At 42.5% G+C, this 26391-nt stretch overlaps 1 protein-coding gene and 1 non-coding gene across 3 annotated transcripts in view; both read left to right on the top strand.

Annotated features, from left to right (window-relative positions):
• The first annotated feature begins 178 nt into the window (after positions 1-178).
• The window catches only part of LOC120041352 (casein kinase I-like), a 38927-nt gene continuing 12714 nt past the window's right edge, over positions 179-26391 (top strand). Inside the window, exons 1-5 of one of the 2 annotated variants that reach the window (XM_038986300.1) lie at positions 179-372; positions 5818-5879; positions 8022-8386; positions 11428-11468; positions 19296-19365. In XM_038986300.1, the coding sequence (XP_038842228.1) occupies positions 8212-8386; positions 11428-11468; positions 19296-19365 (286 nt within the window). In that variant the 5' untranslated portion in view covers positions 179-372; positions 5818-5879; positions 8022-8211. The remainder of the gene's footprint in view (positions 373-5817; positions 5880-8021; positions 8387-11427; positions 11469-19295; positions 19366-26391) is intronic. The other variant, XM_038986299.1, reaches the window with a different exon arrangement.
• On the top strand, positions 8852-8990 carry LOC120041353. The gene has a single exon (XR_005475882.1). It is a non-coding gene; the product is annotated as a small nucleolar RNA SNORA47 (small nucleolar RNA).

Raw genomic sequence — 26391 nt, 5'->3', positions numbered from 1 at the left:
TCATTGTTAAAAACATTGAGTTACATAATTTGAAGTCATATACTCAAATAATTAATCACCATTATTTAAAAACATTTATTTAAACTTGGGTCCCCCCCAAAAATGTATCGAGCCCTGTGCAACCTGGAAGTGTTGACGCAAGCGTGTGTGTCGTTCATAGCTCAATGGTGCGATTGCCTGTACTTCCGGAGAACGTAAACCTTTCACGAACAGCGAGATAGCAAGAAGAAGAAAAAGAATGAAAGGGTTGCTAGTCTGTCTCTATTGACTGATAATTATACAATATTTATATTTGATAGAATTAAATACATTCGAACACTTAGGTGAATCGCAAGAGGCGTCCGAATCAACAGCAGGAGTACCACAGCTAAAGTAAGTCGGTGGTTGTTTGCATGATGATAGCTAGCCTCGTTGCTAATGACGATAACTACTAGCTAACGTTAGCTATTTTCCATTTCCTCGTTCCACCTAATTTGGGTTAACCGAAATTACGTTCCCCCTGAAATAAATGTAGTTCCATATCAATGAGGCTGCTATAGCTAAATATCAATTAAATAAATGGCGCTATTAGTTGGCCTGCTAGGTAGCTAAAGTATCCAAGCAAGTAACGTTATTGCTTTTTCATCCAATTTGTTTTGTATAACCTAACGTTAGCTAACTAGCTGTTGGCTGGATATATGAAAGTTATGGTTGGATACAATTGCCCAATTTAACATTATGGGGTGTTTGCTATTGACAAAACAAACGCTAACTATCTAGCTAGCTAACGTTATGGACATTCCCATCATTGGCTCAGTGTGTGAAAGCTAAGTAACTAACAGTTAGCTAGCTAAGGTCAATTTACACATCTACTGTAGGTAGTTAGCTAATCGATATGTCCACATTGTCAGGAAGTATCTTTTGTCTGTGGAAGAAGGCTATAATAACAAACGTCGCTGCTGGCATCGTTTTTTAGCTTGTGGAAAAGCATCTCCGCAGTTAACGTTAAATCAGTATTGTCCCTGTTAGCTAGGTAACGTTATGTCTTGTTATTAAATTGTGTAGGCCTAGATATTGCCATTATTTTTTGGCGAAAAAGATTAGACCTACAGTAGAATGATAACTCATTTGATGTTAATCTGGCTATCTGAGACAAAATATATTGACATGTGTTTATAATATAAATTACGTTATTGACAGTATATATGGACATACAGTACCAGTCAAGTTTGGACACACCTACTCATTCAAGGGTTTTTATTTTTTCTATTTTCTACATAGTATAATAATAGTGAAGACGTCACAACTATAAAGTAACACAGATGGAATCAAGTAGTAACCAAAAAGTGTTAAACAAATAAAAATATATTTGAGTTTCTTCAAAGTAGCCACCCTTTGCCTTGATGACAGCTTCAAATTTGATTTGTCACATGCGCCGAATACGACAGACCTTACAGTGAAATGCTTACTTACAAGCCCTTAACTAACAATGCAATTAAGAAAAATAATGAAGTTTAAAAAATAGAAAACAAATAGTTAAAGAGCAGCAGTAAAATAACAGTAGTGAGCCTATATACAGGGGGTACCGGTACAGAGTCAATGTGCGGGGGCACCGATTAGTCGAGGTAATATGTACATGTAGGTAGAGCTATTAAAGTGACTATGCATAGATAGTTGGCCTCCCAAGTGGCGCAGTGGTCTAAGGCACTGCATCGCAGTTGCTAGCTGTGCCACTAGAGATCCTGGGTCGAGTCCAGGCTCTGTCGCAGCCTGCCGCAACTGGGAGACCCATGGGACGGGGACCTAGACTTGACCTTTTGGACCTAGACTTGGCGCTCCGATACCGCTTGCCGCGCGGTAGCAGAGAGAATGGTGTATGACTAGGGTGGCTGGAGTCTTTGACACTTTTTTTTGGGCCTTCCTCTCACACCGCTTGGTATAGAGGTACTGGATGGCAAGAAGCTTGGCCCGTGATGTACTGGGCCGTACGCACTACCCGCTGTAGTGCCTTGCGGTCGGAGGCCGAGCAGTTGCCATACCAGTCAGGATGTGAGGATCTGAGGACCCTTGCCAAATCTTTTCAGGCTCCTGAGGGGGAATAGGCGTTTGTCATGCCCTCTTCACGACTGTCTTGGTGTGTTTGGACCATGGTAATTTGTTGGTGATGTGGACACCAAGGATCTTGAAGCTCTCAATCTGCTCTACTACAGCCCTGCTGATGAGAGTGGTGGAATGCTCGGTCCTCCTTTTCCTGTTGTCCACAATCATCTCCTTTGTCTTGATCATGTTGAGGGAGAGGTTGTTGTCCTGGCACCTCACAGCCAGGTCTCTGACCTCCTCCCTATAGGCTGTCTCATTGTTGTCGGTGATCAGGCCTACCACTGTTGTCGTCGGCAAACTTAATGATGGTGGAGTCGTGCCTAGCCATGTAGTCATGGGTGAAGAGGAGGGGACTGAGCACGCACCCCTGAGGGGCCCCCATGTTGAGGATCAGCGTGGTAGATGTGTTGTTACCTACCCATACCACCTGGGGGTGGCCCGTCAGGAAGTCCAGGATCCAGTTGCAGAGGGAGGTGTTTAGTCCCAGAGTCCTTAGCTTCGTGATGAGCTTTGAGGGTACTATGGTGTTGAACGCTGAGCTGTAGTCAATTAATAGCATGTTCCTTTTGTCCAGGTGGGAAAGGGCAGTGTGGAGTGCAATAGATTGCATCATCTGTGAATATTTTGGCATTCTCTCAACCAGCTTCATGAGGTATCAAATTTATTGGTCACATACATGTGTTTAGCAGATTATTGCGGGTGTAGCAAAAATGCTTGTGCTTCTGGCTCCGACAGTGCAGTAATATCTAACAGGTAATATCTAAGTTACACAACATATACCCAATATACACATAAATCTAAGTAAGGAATGGATTAAGAATATATATACATATGTCAGTGGCATTGGACTAAGATACCGTAGACTAGTATAGAGTGCAGTTTATACATATGAGATGAGTAATGCTAGATACAGAAACATTATTAAAGTGTCTAGTTATCCATTTCTAAAAGTGGTCAGTGTTTCCTGATCTATGTCTATAGGCAGCCGCCTCTGATGTGCTAGTGATGGCTGTTTAGCAGTCTGATGGCCTTGAGATAGAAGCTGTTTTTCAGTCTCGGTCCCAGCTTTGATGCACCTGTACTGACCTCGCCTTCTGGATGATAGCGGGGTGAACAGGCAGTGGCTCGGGTGGTTGATGTCCTTGATGATCTTTTTGTCCTACCTATGGCATTGGGTGCTGTAGGTGTCCAGGCAGGCAGGAAGTTTTTCCCCGGTAATGCGTTCGGCAGACCACACCACCCTCTGGATAGGTTTGCGGTTGTGGTTGGTGCAGTTGCTGTACCAGGTGGTGGTACAGTCCGACAGGATGCTCTCAGTTGTGCACATCATTACTGGAATGCATTTCAATTAACAGGTGTGCCTTGTTAATTTGTGGAATTTCTATCCTCCTTAATGCGTTTGAGCCAATCATTTGTGTTGTGACAAGGTAGGGGTCCTATACAGAAGATAACCCTATTTGGTAAAAGACCAAGTCCATATTATGGCAAGAACAGGTCAAATAAGCATAGAGAAACGACAGTCCATCATTACTTTAAGAGATGAAGGTTAGTCAATCTCAAAGATTTCATGGACTTTTAAAGTTTCTTCAAGTGCAGTCACAAAAACCATCAAGCGCTATGATGAAACTGGCTCTCATGAGGACCGCCACAGGAAAGGAAGACCCAGAGTTACCTCTGCTGCAGAGGATACGTTCATTAGAGTTAACTACACCTCAGAAATTGCAGCCCAAATAAATGCTTCACAGAGTTCAAGTAACAGACACATCTCAACATCAACTGTTCAGAGGAGACTGCGTGAATCAGACCTTCATGGTCGAATTGCTGCAAAGAAACCACTACTAAAGGACACATAAGAAGGAGAGACTTGCTTGGGCCAAGAAACACGAGCAATGGACATTAGACCGAGTCTAAATTTGAATTCTTTGGTCCAACCGCAATGTTTTTGTGAGACGCAGAGTAGGTGAACGGATGATCTCTGCATGTGTGGTTCCCACCGTGAAGCATGGAGGAGAAGGTGTGATGTCAGTGTCTCAGGCTAACCACAAGGCCTATAGGAGGCACCAGGCCCAGCAAGGTGCCAGGGTCTCAGGTTAACCACAAGGCCTATAGGAGGCACCAGGCCCCAAAAGATGCCAGAGTTGTTCTCAACCCACTTTCTTTTATCCTTTTATGACAGAACTCCCCTCCACCAGATGTGTACGATTACTGGAAATGATTGTTAATTGTGTCAGAAACTGAATAAAAGACCACACTATGAATTGTGGATTTAAGGATGCAACACATTCTTTCTGTTCTGTCCAGTGTTGTCACGATACCAGTACTACGAAATCAGATTTTCCTTGGTACAAAATAGATTAACTCGATGGTCCTTTAAAATCCTACTTTATGTAAAATATTGTGTTTTGTAGATGTGACTGAGTGACAACATAAGACCGTTTTTTCCCCCAAACATTAGAACTGTTAACCTCAAGCAGTTAAGTCTGTTTCATGTTTTGTTGCCTTTGCTTCCTTACTTCCTAGTATCGCGATACTGGTATCGTGACAACTCTAATTAGGTCAGCCCGTGTCCCGGCAAGTTTTCTTTGAAGGCCTGCTTGGAAAAGTTGAGTTGGCCTGTGTTGTTGTGTGGGGAACTTTGAAAAGAAGTCAATAGGGCTGAGAAATTTCCTCAAGCTACAGTGCATGAGAGCAGACAGTGATCAGCTCGGGGGGGTTCAGGCAATACGGAGGGATTCCCACTGTGGAGGGATTCCCACATTGCCAGCTAGCAGCTGGTTCTCCCACAGTGGGAATCCCTCCGTATTGCCTGACCCCCCCCCCCGAGCTGATCTTTCCACTAAAGGTTAATGACTCCTTTTTAGAGCAGGGGTGTCAAACTCATTCCATGGAGGACTGTGTCTCCTAGTTTTGTTATTTCCTTTTCATTTGGCCAAATAAGACCTAGACGACAAGGTGAGGGGAGTTTTTAACCAATCAGGGACCCTAGTTGATCTATAAAGTACAAGGGAGGAGTGAACCCGCACATACTCAGCCCTGCAAATGAGTTTGAAACCTGTGACAAACTCATTGTAGAGGACAGTCGGAAGCTAACCCTGTCCACACAGTCGCCGCAGTGTTATTGTAGCTAACCCTGTCCACACACTGTCGCCGCAGTAGCTATTTGTCACCAGTCTTGATCATTAAACACCCAACAGTTTGATAGTGCAGCCTGTTGTCTGAGCTACCGCACCTGTATAACCTACCAGAGAGATAATGTGGCCTGTTGTCTGAGCTACCTCAACTGTATAGCCTACCAGAGAGATAATGCGGCCTGTTGTCTGAGCTACCGCAACTGTATAACCTACCAGAGAGATAATGTGGCCTGTTGTCTGAGCTACCTCAACTGTATAGCCTACCAGAGATAATGCGGCCTGTTGTCTGAGCTACCTTAACTGTATAACCTACCAGAGAGATAATGTGGCCTGTTGTCTGAGCTACCTCAACTGTATAGCCTACCAGAGAGATAATGTGGCCTGTTCTCTGAGCTACCTCAACTGTATAGCCTACCAGAGAGTAGAATAGTACTTAATTGATCCCTTACTTGGAAAAATGTTTTAACACCACAGACAAGTATCAATACCACAGACCACACATAATGATTAACCGATATTAAGACAACTGCACCTTAGGACCATTAAAAGATAGTCCTTTTTTTTAAGCTAATAAATGCTTTTGTCTATTCTTTTCTGGGGAAACAAGCAACAACATTCGTATCATGGACGTAATCATAAATCATCACATTCAAATCCTGATGGCTATGAGTAAGAATATACTATATTCTCCTATTACAGGATTTCCCACCGCCTGGTGTCTGAACAACACTTCTGATGGTGTCATGCGCACACACATGATGCCAAAAAAAACTACTTAGCAGGAAAGCCATCAATGTTATGTTTTTTTGGCATCATGTGTGCATGACACCAACAGAAGTGTATTTCAGATACCGGGATGTGGGAAATCCTGTGTTGAAGTTAATGGTTGTAATGCACAGATGGCTTAACATATGGCTACGGTCATATAGACTTAAAGTAAGGTAACCTACACTTATCTAACTTTTATTAGATGACAGTATTAATGCAAGTTAATGTTATACCCACCACAAGGTTAACAGCATGTAGTAAATATCGACCCCCTAAAAACACACATGAAGGCCAATTTCAAATTTGATTATTGGGCTGGGAAAAAGTAGCACACTCATTCATCTAAGGCAATAACACTAGTCATTTAGGTCTAATACAACCATGTATGCACACAAGAGCCAGCATGACGGTTGTGCAGCCAGATAGATGGCAATGATTGCCCTGGCTTGGACTGGATAAGTTGTCACCTCACCAACACCACTGCTGTCTTTGCTGTGCTGTGCTCTCCCTGTTTTGTAGTCATGTACTGTTTTGGGGGTTTATGTAATGGGAAGGCTGTGGAGCTGCCCTTGGGAGAGACTGGCTGTCTTTGATGCTGAGATGGAATCTGAGAAACTGAACATGAGTCACCGGAGCGCGCACACACACTACTCCAGCTTCACACATGCCGCCATGTCTCAGCAAATCATCTATGCTTTTCAGGATTCATTGTGTTGATATAAAACAAATACATTGAGCAGTTATCGATGTGAAAACATAATTTAGTTGATGTGCAAACATAATTTGGTTGAGGACAGCACTGGTGGCTCTTGGGAAAGGGAGCTAGCTTTGTAGGTCCATTAAATGTAGGCCTAGGCTACATCTGTTTTCACTACTTTTGTCTCCTGACCGATCAGTTTATGAAGTTGTTACACGCCACTGGTGTAATTAATGAGCAAGAAATCATTACTGACAATCAGGCTGTCTCAAGACAGTGTGATTGGGTATACAATGATTAGGCCTGCTAACACAGACTCTCATGGGCAAGACATTGTGTTGATGAAGTCCAGGCTGTGTGTAAAGTTGTTATTCTGTTTCCCTGCTGTGAGACAACTTTATGTAATGGTTTACATAACAATCTCACTACCCACATCCTTGAATACAGCCAGTGGGTGTAATCTAAGATGGTTAAAATCACGACTTTCACTTTGTCTCCAGGGTCAAACCTCTTGACTACATTTCATGTTGGTTAGTATCTCTCTAGCAAGTCTTCGGTGGTAGAGCGAGACATACAACAATGTATGTACTATTCTGTTCACCTTTCTAATAGTAGACAATGATAAGAAATTGACTGTAGTTCATGTGCTCGACTTTGTCCTACTCAACATATTATTTGTCTCCTTAAGGCTGGAATCCTTAGTTAAAACAATAACAAAGTGTTACCCTGCCTCTGTTTTGGTAAAAAGCTTAGGGATGGGCTTAGAGAAATGTAAACACTCAAATTCATAGGCAGAGCTATATATGCAAGACCTGACCATCCATGATATCAAAATTATATTTTAATTTTGAGCCTATACAGTGTTAGTTTACAGTAAAATAAGAAGTTTATTTTGTGTTCTGAATGGGTATGAGAGTTGATCTAAACTCACACTGCATTTATATGTTTATAGTCATCAAATCAATGGGTAAAAACCATTCAGTTAAAAACATTGCTGTAGCAACTAACGATTCCTAGCTTTAATAAGCATGGTAGCTAACAGTCCAGCATGCTCTGATTTGAAGTATGTCCCGTTCAGCCAGACAATTGATCTCAGTAGCTATACTTTCATTTTATTTACCTTTTTTTTTTTTTTTTACTGGGCAAGTCAGTTAAGAACAAAATATGGAGCCCATATTGGCCAGGTGCCTCGTAGGACAGTCAGTCTAGATTAATTGATGGCCTGCTGGTGAAACCAAAGTGCTGAGTCAAAGATCACCTCTTTAAACCACCATTGTCCTCATTCACTCAATGACATTGTGCTGGGAGACTTCTCCTAACGTGTTTACTTCCTGCTTGCTCCCCAGGTCTCCTATCTCTTCCTTGGTCCGACCCCGATGTCAAGCACATCGGCCAGCCACCACAGTGAGTGGTAGAGGGGGGCGAAGGGGCAGCCAGCGGCCCTGTGCCAGTGACGGGGCTGTGGTGGGCACGGCCCGAGTCCTCTAACTGGATCCCTCGAAGCAGCAGCCGCCGCCCGGCGGTGCCCGCAGTGCCATGGACCATCCAAAAGAGGGTGAACGGCCGGCGAGGAGCAGCAAGGTGGCACAGGGGCGCAGCGGGCACTCCAGACCCTCCAGCTCCTCAGCCTCCTCCGGGGTTCTCATGGTGGGACCCAACTTCCGCGTGGGCAAGAAGATCGGTTGCGGCAACTTCGGAGAACTGAAGCTCGGTAAGAGGAGTTAATGTAATCTTTATAAAGGTAGGACTGTATTTCATATTGAACCACCCAAGAACACTCAGTTTACATGGGGTAACATGAACTGCTCTTTGTTGTGTTGATCATTTCATACGATGTGTTGGCCACTAGTGTTGTCATGATACCAACGTTTTACTTACAATACGATACAAGACCAAGTATCACGATACTGAGTAGTATATTACCGTGGTACCGGTATACCGTGCATCACTATTGGCCATACGAGCCTCCCAGACCCAGCATCGCTTATGTTGTCCATAGTGCTTTTACTTTGGGCTCACGGGGATAGGCATATATTGATTGTGATTTATTCATGCCTGCTTCATAGTAATCACATAAATAATGCACAGGATTTCAGTGGCTTGGCCTATCATGGCCAGGAACATAAAAGCCATATTTCAGATGCTAAATTCATGACATTCTGACAATCCAATGACACGGAGGACTGAGAAGGTTTATCAGCTTCAACGTGTGCTGTTATAACTGGTTATATTATAACCTCCCACAGCAACACAAGACCGACACAACAACTGTCTCTGAGACCCATCAGCACTAACATTGTGTCTGTGTACAGAATTCCATTGTAGTAGTACATGTGGCACTCTGCTATGCTGCTGTACCAATAATCAATGCATTTCTCTTAATTGAGTAGATTAGCTAGTACATGTGATGGCCATAGGCGGGGCCTGCTTGCTGAATGGAGCATACTGGGGTCACACCAATGATGTTTATAAAACCTGGTATTGGCCATTGAGAGGCTTTGAAACCACCGGCCGGCCATATTGGCGCTCCCCATTTTTAAGAGCAGTCCTCCGTAGGAATGACTGGAATTCTACATTATTTCAATTTTTAAAAATGACATTACATTTATTTAACTCTTTTGTTTTCGTCCATAACATTAGTTATCTAAAAATATATATATACTATGGAAAATGTTATTTTATTTTTGTGTTTAGCTCACATAATATAATTTGAAAGTTTGCATAAGGTTGCTGTTATATAATGTGGTTAAAACGAATGTAGACATTAATAAATGCATTTCTATAGCTTTCTAAATATTTTTTGCAGTTGTGAGGGAGAGCCAAGATGTCGGCTTTGTGGCTTCAACACAGCGCCCACATTAGTCATCTAGTGTTGAGATACAGTTGAAGTCGGAAGTTTACATTACACTTAGGTTTGAGTCATTAAAACTAGTTTTTCAACCACTCCACAAATTTCTTGTTAACAAACTATAGTTTTGGCAAGTCGGTTAGGACATCTACTTTGCATGACACAAGTAATTTTTCCAACAATTATTTACAGACAGATTATCTCACTGTATCACAATTCCAGTGGGTCAGAAGTTTACATACACAAAGTTGGCTGTGCCTTTTAAACAGCTTGGGAAATTCAAGAAAATTGTCATGGCTTTAGAAGCTTCTGATAGGCTAATTGACATCATTTGAGTCAATTGGAGGTGTACCTGTTGATGTATTTCAAGGCCTACCTTCCAACTCAGTGCCTCTTTGCTTGACATCATGGGAAAATCAAAAGAAATCAGCCAAGACCCCAGAAAATAAATTGTAGACCTCCCCAAGTCTGGTTCATCCTTGGGAGCAAGTTCCAAACGCCTGAAGGTACCACATTCGTCTGTACAAACAATAGTATGCAAGTATAAACACCATAGGACCACGCAGCCATCATACCTACTCAGGAAGGAGACTCGTTCTGTCTCCTAGAGATGAACATACTTTGGTGCGAAAAGTGCAAATCAATCCCAGAACAACAGCAAAGGACCTTGTGAAGTATCTATATCCACAGTAAAACGAGTCCTATATCAACATAACCTTGATAGGCCGCTCAGCAAGGAAGAAGCCACTGCTCAAAAACCGCCATAAAAAATCCAGACTACGGTTTGGAACTACACATGGGGACAAAGATCATACTTTTTGGAGAAATGTCCTCTGGTCTGATGAAACAAAAATAGAACTGTTTGGCAATAATGACCATCGTTATGTTAGCTGGGAAAAGGGGGAGGCTTTCAAGCCGAAGAACACCATCCCAACCGTGAAGCACGGGGGTGGCAGCATCATGTTGTGGGGGTGCTTTGCTGCAGGAGGGACTGGTGCACTTCACAAAATAGATGGCATCATGAGGCAGGAAAATTATGTGGATATATTGAAGCAACATCTCAAGACATTAGTCAGAAAGTTAAAGCTTGGTCACAAATGGTTCTTCCAAATTGACAATGACCCCAAGCATACTTCCAAAGTTGTGGCAAAATGGCTTAAAGACAACAAATTCCAGGTATTGGAGTGGCCATCACAAAGCCCTGACCTCAATCCTATAGAACATTTGTGGGCAGAACTGAAAAAGTGTGTGCGAGCAAGGTGACCTACAAACCTGACTCAGTTACACCAGTTCTGTCAGGAGTAATGGGCCAAAATTCACCCAACTTATTGTGGGAAGCTTGTGGAAGGCTACCAGAAATGTTTTACCCAAGTTAAACAATTTAAAGGCAATGGTACCAAATACTAACTTGAGTGTATGTAAACTTTTGACCCACTGAGAATGTGATGAAAGAAATAAAAGCTGAAATTAATCATTCTCTCTACTATTATTCTGACATTTCACATTCTTAAAATAAAGTGGTGATCCTAACTGTCCTAAAACAGGGAATTTTTACTAGGATTAAATGTCAGGAATTGTGAAACTGAGTTTAAATGTATTTTGGCTAAGGTGTATGTAAACTTCTGACTTCAACTGTAAATCATTGGGTCACACACAAACCTCTGTCTAGACATAGATTGATGCATACACACTCCTTTCTTGAGGCTGGACTGAAGTGCCCCTGAGCAACACAGAGCTCACTTTTTCTAAAGATTTTTTGTCCTGATCTGAAACTGCTTTTGGAGATGGTCGTTTGCTGTCTACTAGGCTAAACACCAACACTCTATTTAGGCAAGCCCTTCAGTAGGTTCAGTAATAACCAAAGGGCTCTTATCTGAATGCCACCTCTCTCTGCTTTGTTTCAGGTAAAAATCTCTACACCAACGAGTATGTAGCTATTAAACTGGTAAGTACTCTCTCCTGTAAAAAATAAACTGCACTGAACATAAATATAAACACAACATGTGTTGGTTTCGTGAGCTGAAATAAAAGATCACGGAAATTTTCCATACACACAATAAGCTTATTTCTCAATTTGTTGGACATATTTGTTTACATCCCGTTTAGTGAGCATTTCTCCTTTGCCAAGATAATCCATCCACCTGACAGGTGTGGCATATCAAGAAGCTTCTTCACATGCAGCATCGTCTGAGACCAACCACCCGGACAGCTGATAAAACTGGGTTTGCACAACCGAATAATTTCTGCGCAAACTGTCAGAAACTGTCTCATGGAAGCTCATCTGCGTGCTCAGTCAGGGTCTTGACCTGGCTGTAGTTCGGCGTCGTAACCAACTTCGGTGGGCAAATGCTCAGCTACGATGAACACTGGCACGCTGGAGAGGTGTGCTCTTCACAGATGAATCCCAGTTTCGACTGTACAGGGCAGATGGCAGACAGCGTGTATAACAGTGCCCAATGGTAGCAGCGGGGTTATGGTATGGGCAGGCATAAGCTGCGAACACAGTTAGCGGTGACCCAAAGGCCTGATGTAGGCTACACACATAATCTGTCACTCATCAATAATTGAGCAAAGGCCTAGTGAGGCATGCATGCGACCAGCCTCGCTTTTACACTCCCAGAGGACACGTCGCCTGAAAAACATCAGACTCTGCCTTTGAAGCAGAAGACTGTTTTTAAGTTGTTGACAGTCAACATGGTGAGCCCTGGCAGTAATTTCTCTGGAGGACAGGTCTAGAGGAGTTTGGGGGCTGTCGTATGAGGCACTTGACAGCAGCACTGCTCTGTATGCTTAGAATCGGGGCAGAATGAATGCATATCAATTGTAGGCTACTGAAGTCTTTGTTTACAAACTAAGATTTCTGAGGATTGATACTGAAAGGGAAATTAGACTTGTCATTTTTTATGTGGAAGTGACTAGGCCTAATTGTCAGCATACCAGCATACCACCCTGCATCCCACTGCTGGCTTGCCTCTGAAGCTAAACAGGTTGCCCCTAGTATGTCCCTGGATGGGAGACCAGATGCTGTTGGAAGTGGTGTTGGAGGGCCCTCTGGTCTTCAGATCGAATCCCAATGCTCCAGGGCAGTGAAGGGGACATTGGACTGCATAGGGTGCCGTCTTCCTGATGTGACATTAAACAGGTGTCCTGACTTTCTGTGATATTTAAAAATCCCATGGCACTGATCCCAGGTGTTAACCTCTGTCCTTGCTCAATTCCCAACCTGCCCATTTCCATCATGGCCACCTAATCATCCACCTCATTCCTAATTGGCATTTATCATGCTTCACCGCTCCACAATGCTAGCTGATGTGTGGTGAGCGTTCTGGCACAAAATGGTTGTTTCCTCATTACTATGTAAAGCGCTTTTAATACCTCAGTTGGTAGAATGGCACTATATAAATCCAATCCATTATTATTTAATCATGGTCGAAACCATAGATTTTGGGCTCCCGAGTGTCACAGTGGTACGCTCGCACGTCTAATGTGGTTAGCATGTAACGCAGAATTCTGTTTTTCACCCAATTTTTTTATTTTTATTATAAACACATATTACTACATTTTTGTAAACCTTATTGTAATTTCTGCTGTCATCAGACAAATTTTGTGCTTCAGTTGCAATTCTCCTCTCGGTGAGAATTCACACGAACGGGCATTCTATCAGCAGACAGCGCTCTGACTCATGTGTAGCTACTTTTCTCAGGTACTTTTCTCAGTGTAGTCTACTTTTCTCTGGTACTTTTCTCAGTGTCGTCTACTATTCTCTGGTACTTTTCTCAGTGTAGTCTACTATTCTCTGGTACTTTTCTCAGTGTAGTCGACTATTCTCTGGTACTTTTCTCAGTGTAGTCTACTATTCTCTGGTACTTTTCTCAGTGTAGTCTACTATTCTCTGGTACTTTTCTCAGTGTAGTCGACTTTTCTCTGGTACTTTTCTCAGTGTAGTCTACTATTCTCTGGTACTTTTCTCAGTGTAGTCTACTATTCTCTGGTACTTTTCTCAGTGTAGTCGACTTTTCTCTGGTACTTTTCTCAGTGTCGTCTACTTTTCTCTGGTACTTTTCTCAGTGTCGTCTACTTTTCTCTGGTACTTTTCTCAGTGTCGTCTACTTTTCTCTGGTACTTTTCTCAGTGTCGTCTACTTTTCTCTGGTACTTTTCTCAGTGTCGTCTACTTTTCTCTGGTACTTTTCTCAGTGTCGTCTACTTTTCTCTGGTACTTTTCTCAGTGTCGTCTACTTTTCTCTGGTACTTTTCTCAGTGTCGTCTACTTTTCTCTGGTACTTTTCTCAGTGTCGTCTACTATTCTCTGGTACTTTTCTCAGTGTAGTCGACTTTTCTCTGGTACTTTTCTCAGTGTCGTCTACTTTTCTCTGGTACTTTTCTCAGTGTCGTCTACTTTTCTCTGGTACTTTTCTCAGTGTCGTCTACTTTTCTCTGGTACTTTTCTCAGTGTCGTCTACTTTTCTCTGGTACTTTTCTCAGTGTCGTCTACTTTTCTCTGGTACTTTTCTCAGTGTCGTCTACTTTTCTCTGGTACTTTTCTCAGTGTCGTCTACTTTTCTCTGGTACTTTTCTCAGTGTCGTCTACTTTTCTCTGGTACTTTTCTCAGTGTCGTCTACTTTTCTCTGGTACTTTTCTCAGTGTCGTCTACTTTTCTCTGGTACTTTTCTCAGTGTCGTCTACTTTTCTCTGGTACTTTTCTCAGTGTCGTCTACTTTTCTCTGGTACTTTTCTCAGTGTCGTCTACTTTTCTCTGGTACTTTTCTCAGTGTCGTCTACTTTTCTCTGGTACTTTTCTCAGTGTCGTCTACTTTTCTCTGGTACTTTTCTCAGTGTCGTCTACTTTTCTCTGGTACTTTTCTCAGTGTCGTCTACTTTTCTCTGGTACTTTTCTCAGTGTCGTCTACTTTTCTCTGGTACTTTTCTCAGTGTCGTCTACTTTCTCTGGTACTTTTCTCAGTGTCGTCTACTATTCTCTGGTACTTTTCTCAGTGTCGTCTACTATTCTCTGGTACTTTTCTCAGTGTCGTCTACTATTCTCTGGTACTTTTCTCAGTGTCGTCTACTATTCTCTGGTACTTTCTCAGTGTCGTCTACTATTCTCTGGTACTTTTCTCAGTGTCGTCTACTATTCTCTGGTACTTTTCTCAGTGTCGTCTACTATTCTCTGGTACTTTTCTCAGTGTCGTCTACTATTCTCTGGTACTTTTCTCAGTGTCGTCTACTATTCTCTGGTACTTTTCTCAGTGTCGTCTACTATTCTCTGGTACTTTTCTCAGTGTCGTCTACTATTCTCTGGTACTTTTCTCAGTGTCGTCTACTATTCTCTGGTACTTTTCTCAGTGTCGTCTACTATTCTCTGGTACTTTTCTCAGTGTCGTCTACTATTCTCTGGTACTTTTCTCAGTGTCGTCTACTATTCTCTGGTACTTTTCTCAGTGTCGTCTACTATTCTCTGGTACTTTTCTCAGTGTCGTCTACTATTCTCTGGTACTTTTCTCAGTGTCGTCTACTATTCTCTGGTACTTTTCTCAGTGTCGTCTACTATTCTCTGGTACTTTTCTCAGTGTCGTCTACTATTCTCTGGTACTTTTCTCAGTGTCGTCTACTATTCTCTGGTACTTTTCTCAGTGTCGTCTACTATTCTCTGGTACTTTTCTCAGTGTCGTCTACTATTCTCTGGTACTTTTCTCAGTGTCGTCTACTATTCTCTGGTACTTTTCTCAGTGTCGTCTACTATTCTCTGGTACTTTTCTCAGTGTCGTCTACTATTCTCTGGTACTTTTCTCAGTGTCGTCTACTATTCTCTGGTACTTTTCTCAGTGTCGTCTACTATTCTCTGGTACTTTTCTCAGTGTCGTCTACTATTCTCTGGTACTTTTCTCAGTGTCGTCTACTATTCTCTGGTACTTTTCTCAGTGTCGTCTACTATTCTCTGGTACTTTTCTCAGTGTCGTCTACTATTCTCTGGTACTTTTCTCAGTGTCGTCTACTATTCTCTGGTACTTTTCTCAGTGTCGTCTACTATTCTCTGGTACTTTTCTCAGTGTCGTCTACTATTCTCTGGTACTTTTCTCAGTGTCGTCTACTATTCTCTGGTACTTTTCTCAGTGTCGTCTACTATTCTCTGGTACTTTTCTCAGTGTCGTCTACTATTCTCTGGTACTTTTCTCAGTGTCGTCTACTATTCTCTGGTACTTTTCTCAGTGTCGTCTACTATTCTCTGGTACTTTTCTCAGTGTCGTCTACTATTCTCTGGTACTTTTCTCAGTGTCGTCTACTATTCTCTGGTACTTTTCTCAGTGTCGTCTACTATTCTCTGGTACTTTTCTCAGTGTCGTCTACTATTCTCTGGTACTTTTCTCAGTGTCGTCTACTATTCTCTGGTACTTTTCTCAGTGTCGTCTACTATTCTCTGGTACTTTTCTCAGTGTCGTCTACTATTCTCTGGTACTTTTCTCAGTGTCGTCTACTATTCTCTGGTACTTTTCTCAGTGTCGTCTACTATTCTCTGGTACTTTTCTCAGTGTCGTCTACTATTCTCTGGTACTTTTCTCAGTGTCGTCTACTATTCTCTGGTACTTTTCTCAGTGTCGTCTACTATTCTCTGGTACTTTTCTCAGTGTCGTCTACTATTCTCTGGTACTTTTCTCAGTGTCGTCTACTATTCTCTGGTACTTTTCTCAGTGTCGTCTACTATTCTCTGGTACTTTTCTCAGTGTCGTCTACTATTCTCTGGTACTTTTCTCAGTGTCGTCTACTATTCTCTGGTACTTTTCTCAGTGTCGTCTACTATTCTCTGGTACTTTTCTCAGTGTCGTCTACTATTCTCTGGTACTTTTCTCAGTGTCGTCTACTATTCTCTGGTACTTTTCTCAGTGTCGTCTACTATTCTCTGGTACTTTTCTCAGTGTCGTCTACTATTCTCTGGTACTTTTCTCAGTGTCGTCTACTATTCTCTGGTACTTTTCTCAGTGTCGTCTACTATTCTCTGGTACTTTTCTCAGTGTCGTCTACTATTCTCTGGTACTTTTCTCAGTGTCGTCTACTATTCTCTGGTACTTTTCTCAGTGTCGTCTACTATTCTCTGGTACTTTTCTCAGTGTCGTCTACTATTCTCTGGTACTTTTCTCAGTGTCGTCTACTATTCTCTGGTACTTTTCTCAGTGTCGTCTACTATTCTCTGGTACTTTTCTCAGTGTCGTCTACTATTCTCTGGTACTTTTCTCAGTGTCGTCTACTATTCTCTGGTACTTTTCTCAGTGTCGTCTACTATTCTCTGGTACTTTTCTCAGTGTCGTCTACTATTCTCTGGTACTTTTCTCAGTGTCGTCTACTATTCTCTGGTACTTTTCTCAGTGTCGTCTACTATTCTCTGGTACTTTTCTCAGTGTCGTCTACTATTCTCTGGTACTTTTCTCAGTGTCGTCTACTATTCTCTGGTACTTTTCTCAGTGTCGTCTACTATTCTCTGGTACTTTTCTCAGTGTCGTCTACTATTCTCTGGTACTTTTCTCAGTGTCGTCTACTATTCTCTGGTACTTTTCTCAGTGTCGTCTACTATTCTCTGGTACTTTTCTCAGTGTCGTCTACTATTCTCTGGTACTTTTCTCAGTGTCGTCTACTATTCTCTGGTACTTTTCTCAGTGTCGTCTACTATTCTCTGGTACTTTTCTCAGTGTCGTCTACTATTCTCTGGTACTTTTCTCAGTGTCGTCTACTATTCTCTGGTACTTTTCTCAGTGTCGTCTACTATTCTCTGGTACTTTTCTCAGTGTCGTCTACTATTCTCTGGTACTTTTCTCAGTGTCGTCTACTATTCTCTGGTACTTTTCTCAGTGTCGTCTACTATTCTCTGGTACTTTTCTCAGTGTCGTCTACTATTCTCTGGTACTTTTCTCAGTGTCGTCTACTATTCTCTGGTACTTTTCTCTTCTCAGTGTCGTCTACTATTCTCTGGTACTTTTCTCAGTGTCGTCTACTATTCTCTGGTACTTTTCTCAGTGTCGTCTACTATTCTCTGGTACTTTTCTCAGTGTCGTCTACTATTCTCTGGTACTTTTCTCAGTGTCGTCTACTATTCTCTGGTACTTTTCTCAGTGTCGTCTACTATTCTCTGGTACTTTTCTCAGTGTCGTCTACTATTCTCTGGTACTTTTCTCAGTGTCGTCTACTATTCTCTGGTACTTTTCTCAGTGTCGTCTACTATTCTCTGGTACTTTTCTCAGTGTCGTCTACTATTCTCTGGTACTTTTCTCAGTGTCGTCTACTATTCTCTGGTACTTTTCTCAGTGTCGTCTACTATTCTCTGGTACTTTTCTCAGTGTCGTCTACTATTCTCTGGTACTTTTCTCAGTGTCGTCTACTATTCTCTGGTACTTTTCTCAGTGTCGTCTACTATTCTCTGGTACTTTTCTCAGTGTCGTCTACTATTCTCTGGTACTTTTCTCAGTGTCGTCTACTATTCTCTGGTACTTTTCTCAGTGTCGTCTACTATTCTCTGGTACTTTTCTCAGTGTCGTCTACTATTCTCTGGTACTTTTCTCAGTGTCGTCTACTATTCTCTGGTACTTTTCTCAGTGTCGTCTACTATTCTCTGGTACTTTTCTCAGTGTCGTCTACTATTCTCTGGTACTTTTCTCAGTGTCGTCTACTATTCTCTGGTACTTTTCTCAGTGTCGTCTACTATTCTCTGGTACTTTTCTCAGTGTCGTCTACTATTCTCTGGTACTTTTCTCAGTGTCGTCTACTATTCTCTGGTACTTTTCTCAGTGTCGTCTACTATTCTCTGGTACTTTTCTCAGTGTCGTCTACTATTCTCTGGTACTTTTCTCAGTGTCGTCTACTATTCTCTGGTACTTTTCTCAGTGTCGTCTACTATTCTCTGGTACTTTTCTCAGTGTCGTCTACTTTTCTCTGGTACTTTTCTCAGTGTCTACTTTTCTCTGGTACTTTTCTCAGTGTCGTCTACTTTTCTCTGGTACTTTTCTCAGTGTAGTCTACTATTCTCTGGTAAAATGCAAGATTAACTTCAAGCAAAACATTAGGAAATGTAGCTGGCTGCATTCTTTCTATAATAAACATTAGAAATTTGATGGCCATGCATTGTTTTTTGCACACAGAAAAACTAGCTTATTCATTGTAAGCTCATTTACTTGTGTGGCTGCCAGCCAAATAGCGTTGCACTTCTGTTGTCATCTGATGAAAATGAAGCTATTTTCTGCCAAATGTGTTGCATTAATGTATTTTTGGTGAAGGAAAACTATAGTTGCACTCCCTGAACCACTTTATTTATATTGGAAGACAAAACACTTGACTTTCAATATAAAACGCAGGTGATTATATTATCTAAACAGATATTTTTTGATAATCTTAGCAGGTATCTTTTACAGGGGTCACGTTAACATGTATTGAAGTTAATAGTCCTAATGCTCTTCATACATCACAAGCTAGGCTGGGATATGTGTGGCACGATGGTTGCCTGGCAGGACTGTTCTGGACAAGCAGATAAATAGTAGCTGGTGGAAATGCCAGCTTAGGTGTGCCTCTAAAAGCTGTGGCACGGGAAATGACTCATGCCATTCTAATAGCTCTCCAGACGGCTATAAATTGCTGTACTACCAAAAATTATGAAGCTGGCAAAAGTCTCATTCTAATTTAAGTCAGCAATTTGAACCCAAATGCTGGGGGGGGAAACTGCCAGTCAGTAAAAGTGTATTTCCCCCCCCCAATTGTTAATTGAAGTGCTTTGTTGTACCCTGTCGCGCAGGAACCAGTCAAGTCGAGGGCACCACAGTTACATTTGGAGTACCGGTTCTACAAAACATTAGGAAGTACAGGTAAGGTCACGCTCTGGATTATCTTCATTCCTGTTCCCTGGGGTTCTTGTGTTGCTGCATGACAATCACTCAACTGTTTTTGGTTGATTTAACAAAAAGATTACTGCATTTCCACAATAAGTGATTACTCCCTCTAGATGACAACGATAAGCTTTGACATTCATTTTGAGAATATTTCAGCTTCATTTCATGTAAGGGACTAGTTTGACCTGTAAATTGGTTGGCCATCTCAAATATAAATGATTAAAATCCGTTGTGGTTGGTGTCATCAGCCGAGACTATGATCTTAACCTAGATGAAAGGTGCACACGCCTGCAATGGGAGTTTGGGCTTGTAGGACACATGAAGCACGAGACAATATTTGCAAGACAGGCACTAAGGGAAAGGGGGATACCTAGTCAGTTTTAGAACGGAATGCCTTCAACTGAAATGTGTCTTACACATTTAACCCCTCTGAATCAGAGGTGCGGGGGGCTGTCTTAATCGACTGCCTTGCTAAGGGGCAGAACGACAGATTTTTACCTTGTCAGCTTGGGGATTCGATCCAGCAACCTTTCGGTTACTGGCCCAACGCTCTAACCACTAGGCTGCCACTATACCTCATATGTTGGTTTTGACACTAGGCTGTTGGTTTACCAGGGAGGGAGAATCCACAACAGGAAGGAAAGGCTATCCCCGTATTTCTCGCCCATACAACTTGAAGCCCCCCACCACCAGGTGCAGCAGAAAGCAACTTCCTTTCCCCAGTGCTGATAAGACTCCTCTGGCGTAATGTTCCTGGGAACAACTGCCCTGATTGTTTGTGTGTCTGTTCTCTGGGGAGGAAGATAAGTGACTGTGGATGCATGGCTACGACAAGCCCTCTCCTTTGTCTGTGTGGTGTTTGATCTCGGCATTTGCACCCCCCCCCCCATACAGGAAGTGCTGTCATTCGCCACCGCCAACACCTAGCAGAGATGTGACCCTTTACAGTTTACAGGTGTCACGTTTAAATGCCAGCTGTGCTAGCTACGTGTCATTGCTAAGCACTACCTCAATGTTTAGAGAGAAAGTGTGCGATGCTGAGGATGAATTTGAGCTCAGTTCTGGTTGCTACCATAGAGGCCTTTTCTGTGTAACGCCTTCATATTTTACACCCGTAAAAAGGGGGACCTGAGACCTGTAAATATAACAAAATCTGGAATTGTATGAATTGCTTGTTTTTGTCTAAAGGTCTCCACCTAACAAGTTCTGCATACAGATAACATGATTTTTTTTCTTTTTTTATGTATACGTTTTAAAGCAAAAAGGCCTAAACGATTTGGACATCAGACAAAAAATAATTTCCCCATCGTCATTGGTGCCTGTCTTGATGCTTATATGTTTTACACTGCTTGAATCAACTTCAGAAGAGGAGGAATTTGAGTTTGTTCAAACTTGCCTAAACATTCAAAAGATGCTCGCTGCTGTTGCATTTCTGTGTAGAACAGTTACTAATTAATGCTGTACAGCCCACGGCAGAAATGTTATCCCCAAAAGTTCACGCAGGTTTCACATACAGACACACAATTCCCCAAATAATACCTCCATCCCCACCCAGATATCCAGGAGGTTGAAAAATCGACTCCATTTCTCATCAAATAGTATTCATGACACCTCTTCAACTGTCCGTGACTCCATTTCCCTCAACACCCCCCCCCCCCCCCCCCCCCTCTTACACCAGCCACTGTCAGGAATCTTGTGAAGACTTAATGATCATTATAGAACAGTAGATTAAGGAAAACACTACTTTTTTCCCCTCCCTGAGTATCTGAGGAAATGGGTGGAAACCCACACGCTGAGATAAAATAGAAATGAAAGGATCTTTTAATAGCTGCTCTAAGAAGCTCCTATTAAACCATGGTGAAAACAGTGCTTTTTCATTGGTGTTTTCTTTGTTTGTTGGGAAAGCAGTAAAAGCTCTACCGAAGGTCATTCTTCCAGAAATGGAGATAGGATATGTCCTTGTCAGACTCACACCAGCCAACTATGGAGCAGGCTAGTGCATCAGACAACAACATCAATTGCAACTGAGGAGTAGGTTGCTCTTTGTTTCATGATCAGGAGTTTTAAGATTAAGCTTCAAAGCTGAAGCACGTCAGTTTTAAATAATACAGAAACGCTTCCTATTGGACTTCCATTGTCTTTCAAGTACAGAACCACTTCCTATTGGACTTCCATTATCTTTCAAGTACAGAACCACTTCCTATTGGACTTCCATTGTCTTTCAAGTACAGAACCACTTCCTATTGGACTTCCATTGTCTTTCAAGTACAGAACCACTTCCTATTGGACTTCCATTATCTTTCAAGTACAGAACCACTTCCTATTGGACTTCCATTGTCTTTCAAGTACAGAACCACTTCCTATTGGACTTCCATTATCTTTCAAGTACAGAACCACTTCCTATTGGACTTCCATTGTCCTTCAAGAGTGGCTGAGATGTACAACCAGTTTGTTCTCCAATTCTTGCGTCTGGGTTGGAATGTGAAGGTAGGTCTGGTTCTTTTGCACAGGTCACAGCTCTCTGACGGCGCTGCCTAGTGCCTTTGCCCTACAGAGTAGACCGGTTGGTGTGAGTATTGTCTAGTCCAGGGGTGAGAGAGAATTTTGGCTCAAGGGCCCCATCGGGATTTCCAAATTCGGATAATATTTATTTAGTCAAAAGCAATTTGCGGACCAGAAAAATTGAAGTTATTTGAAAACGTACAGGTCCATTATTTCTACATACTTTCGATCTAGTTTTAGATGATCAAGAGTGGCCTGATGTTTCTTTTTTTTCTTTTTTATCATCATTCCCCCCACCCCCTTAAAATAACCTCCCGCAGGCCAGATTGAATGGGATCTGGACTGCAAGGCCATATGTTGCCCACCCTTGGGCGAGTCCAACAAAGAGCATGCCGCGTCTACTGTCACGCTCGCAGACGTAAAGAGTGGAAAAAGCCAACCATGCGGAAACTCATTCATTATTTAGTGGGACTGCCTGTCTAAGCACTAACTTACCTCATATTACATTTTAGTCATTTTGCAGATGCCCTTATCCAGAGCGACTTACAATTAGTGCATTCATCCTAAGATCGCTAGGTGAGACAACATATTGCAATCATAGTACATTTTCCCTTTATCGGCAAAGTCTGTGCTAGTGGGGAAAAGACATTCTGCTTTTTTTAATTTTATTTTTTCTACCTCCTACCCAGGCTTTTTGGGTATGTGAAAATGTTCTATGCTCCAAATGCCATGATGTCACACTCATTTCGGCTTTTCATCCAGCGTGCCAAGTAAAGGCCCTGGCAGGAGCCATGCTCAGCACTGTACCACTACACCAGCTCTCTGGTCACCACTACAGCCTCTGATTGGCTGTATGGTCACCACTACAGCCTCTGATTGGATCAGGCCAGGAGACACCTAGCCCATAAACCAACCGGCCAATCATCTGAAGGTGACTCAGCAGAAAAGCTAAATGAAATTTAAACAGAGCTGAATTTGTTCAATAAAAGTTGCCCCGCTTGTTCCTACTGACTTGAATAAGTCTAGGGATTTATGGGAAACCGAGCTAACTTGTATAGCTCTGCATAAGTCTCAACATGCACTTGCACATTTAAATCCCGACTCCCCTCAGGATCATTATCTTGCTCCCATTGAGGGCAGATGTTGGCTCTAGATGTGAGGGATAAACAGATGGATTAATGATTCAACCACATCTAATTGAGATGAATGGAAGCATCCTGTTTGGTGGAAAGCTGCTGTTCTTCTTAAAGAAAGAGAGCAGCTTAATCTCTGCCCTTTCAGATTGGGGCTGTGTGCGGGCGTTGTTTGTATAGAAAACTAAACCCTTTGCCATATCATCTTGCTGTGAGGTACTTCACAGTGACACGGTACAACTAATGTTTCTGGGTGAATGGTTCTATAGGTAGTAAGAAGAGGATCAAGACTTGCCAATGAGATGTACAGCAAAACCTACTCTCTACCCACCCAGTCCATGTCACTTGGTGCTGTGCAAGGAGAAATTGCAGGCGAAAAGCACCCTGATTCTATTCGACTTGTCCAAACAAACTCACACAATATTATCCAAAGTGTTGTCAAGTAAATGTTTGCTTGGGAACATTTGTAGCGTGGGAGGGTTGGGCTACTCATTTTTCATTTCCAGAAATAACCATGACGTATTCCTCCTATGGCTTTCAGCATGACTGCCTCTTAGCTGCAGCCTCCAACCGACCTAGTCTTACAAGCACCGCTGCTCCCAGAGAAGAGATGAGAGGAGAGACCTCCCCCGTCCTCTCATGTGTTTATTGAAAGAACTTTGTTCCAGAGCAACATTATCTGTAGCCCTTTTCCCATACACCGGCATAGATGGATCAGTCACATGACGGGTCTGTAGGCGTGTCATACGCCGGCATAGATGGATCAGTCACATGACGGCTCCTTAGGCATGTCATACACCGGCATAGAAGGATCAGTCACATGACAACTCTGTAGGTGTGTCTGCAGGCAGTCAATGTGCTCTAGGGCTGACTGGCTGGGACAGGTTGACAGGGACAGGTTGCTGTTAAGTTGGATTTTTCTCTGCCCTTCTTCCTCTCGCTCGTTCACCACAGGACCTAAACACGGGGCCGTTTCTACGGTGATTCTCAAAATACTGAATGTTTTAGTTATACTTAATATGTGCCCTTAATATAATATCTTCCTTTGTCTCCAAAGACGTACCAGCTTCAACTTAATATTTTATTGTGAGGGTTGTAGTGACGTGCTCTCCCCAGCCCCGGGGGGGAAAAGAAAAAGAAAAGGTAATACAATCGTATATCAAGGATGTTTGGACAGGTGGATGGCTGGATGTATCCAGATATTGCCCAACCCTAGTGAAGGTTGCTCAAACGATCTTTCTCTTCCATGGACTTAATAAATATTGACTGTAATAACACACAACGCTGCTTGATATAGGCCTACTACATCTTCACAGTATGAACTTATTTTCTCTCTGGGAGTTCAGTAAGTTTGGAAATTCCCCTGCATATCAGAAAATCCCTGTGGGCCTGTCTGGACTTGTTTCGGAGAGAACAAGAGTTTCCTTGTATTGTCAGCTATTGGTGGTTGGCATTTTCCAGGCTACCCAAACTCCTTTCTCTGGCCAAACGCTACGACACGCCCACGGACGTTAGTTGCTTCTCCGCAATGAGTCTGGATCTAAGCACCTCCCCAGTGAAATATAGAACGCAAACACATTCTAACCGTTCGGATTGGTCCCAGAAACTGATGGGTTGGACCAGAGCCAGAACACACGTGGGTAAAGCAGTTTTTTGAGAATGTGTCACTGGCTTTGATACTCTGATTTGGTTAGAAATGATCTAATGACTGTTTTGTACAACACCCCTCATTCTGACATCCCCCACAGACAACTTTTAATGATGGCAATCTCAGACTGTAGCGAACAAAGAGCAGTGGAAGAATTCAGTTTGTCGTCAGGCAAGGTTGGCATATGGTAGTAGTTTTTAAAATGGTGCAACAGTTGAAACATTTTTATTTGGTTCAACATTTTATTTGGTTAAAACATCTCAATACTATGAGTAGAGTACAGGCGCACCTTGTTCAGAGTTATAAGCACAGTGCTGCAGTGTTATGAGAATATCTGATGTGCACAATGGCTTGAAAGTGGATACTAATGGTTCATCAAAGCGCTCTCCCGCCAGCCAATCCTTCCCATAAATTCATGTTTTATTACCGTAAGGCCCAGGCTGCTCAGTCATCTGTCCAGGATGGATGAGTCTGCTTCCGCTGCAGTAATGACTTGTTTGGCCACCTGTGTCGCTCGTATTTTAGGCCTGACAAACTAGATTTGGTGAGGTAAACCTGTCCTTTTATTGTCTCCCTGATTATGATATGTCATTGACAGAACTGAACATCAGTCTACAGCAGGATCAAAATGTCCCAGTTAGCTAAATCTATTCCACCATGCATCTTCTGCCCCTTGGCAGTGAAATGGGAGGTCCTGTTTGAAGCCTCTTATTAGCCCTTGTTCACAGCTCATCCCCATGGTGCCACTTGGTTTTTCACTCCTGCCTTGGCTCCCCGCGAGCACCCGAGATGTCAATGCCTACTCCTGTTTCACAATTGGCAACCTACAAAACAGGCTAATTGGCCCCCGACACAGCACAAAATAGAACCTGTTCCAGCTGTTTATTCCCCCCTAGTGTACAGTGCCTTCAGAAAATATTCACACCCCTCGACTTGTTCCACATTTTGTTCTTTTACAAAGTGGGTTTAACATTTGACAAAAATTGACAATTAAATCAATCTACCAAAAGTAGTCAGTCAAAGTGGGAGGGAAATTCTAACATTAGTTATAAATTACTGAAAAATCAAACTATCTTAATTCGATTATTATTCAACCCCCTGAGTCAATACATTAGAATCACCTTTGGCAGTGATTACAGCAGTGAGTCTTTCTGGGAAAGTCTCTAAGCGCTCTCCACACCTCCAGTCATGTTTGTGCCTGTGAGATTTAGTCTTAGTAGAAGCATTGTCTTCTCTTCTCTAGCAGTTGAAATGCAAACAGAAAAACAACCTAGCTTGTGAATAAAACAGCATAATTAGCCAAGAAACACAAGGACAAAGTCTCACTTCAGCAGACATCCGGTTTATGCCTGGGCGCAGCTCTTCACGTGCGCATAGCCGCCAGCCAGGCAGTGTTGCTGCGCAAGATGGAATAGGCTATATAGGATTCGTAGTTCTTTGACTTTGTGTGATTAATTTACCAGCTATGATACAAAACAGCAGAAATACTATGAAAACAGCTGCTGCAGCATTTATTTTACTGCAAATGTGATCGTACTTAACTACTTTTATTGACAAATGTGAGTGAAATGCTCGCACTGTGGAGCCCTGACCACCCGCCAACGTGCCTGGTGAAATAGACATCTTACCCGCCAATGTCAAAATCTACCCGCAGGTAGCGGGTGTTCATTTTAGGCCCTGTTGGTTGTTGATCATTACTAGACAACCATTTTCAGGTCT

The sequence above is a fragment of the Salvelinus namaycush genome, unplaced genomic scaffold (genome assembly GCF_016432855.1).
Source record: "Salvelinus namaycush isolate Seneca unplaced genomic scaffold, SaNama_1.0 Scaffold449, whole genome shotgun sequence".
NCBI classification, from domain to species: Eukaryota; Metazoa; Chordata; class Actinopteri; order Salmoniformes; family Salmonidae; genus Salvelinus; species Salvelinus namaycush.
Note: the sequence above shows the minus strand (reverse complement) of the source record. Positions and strands in the feature narration are given on the sequence as shown.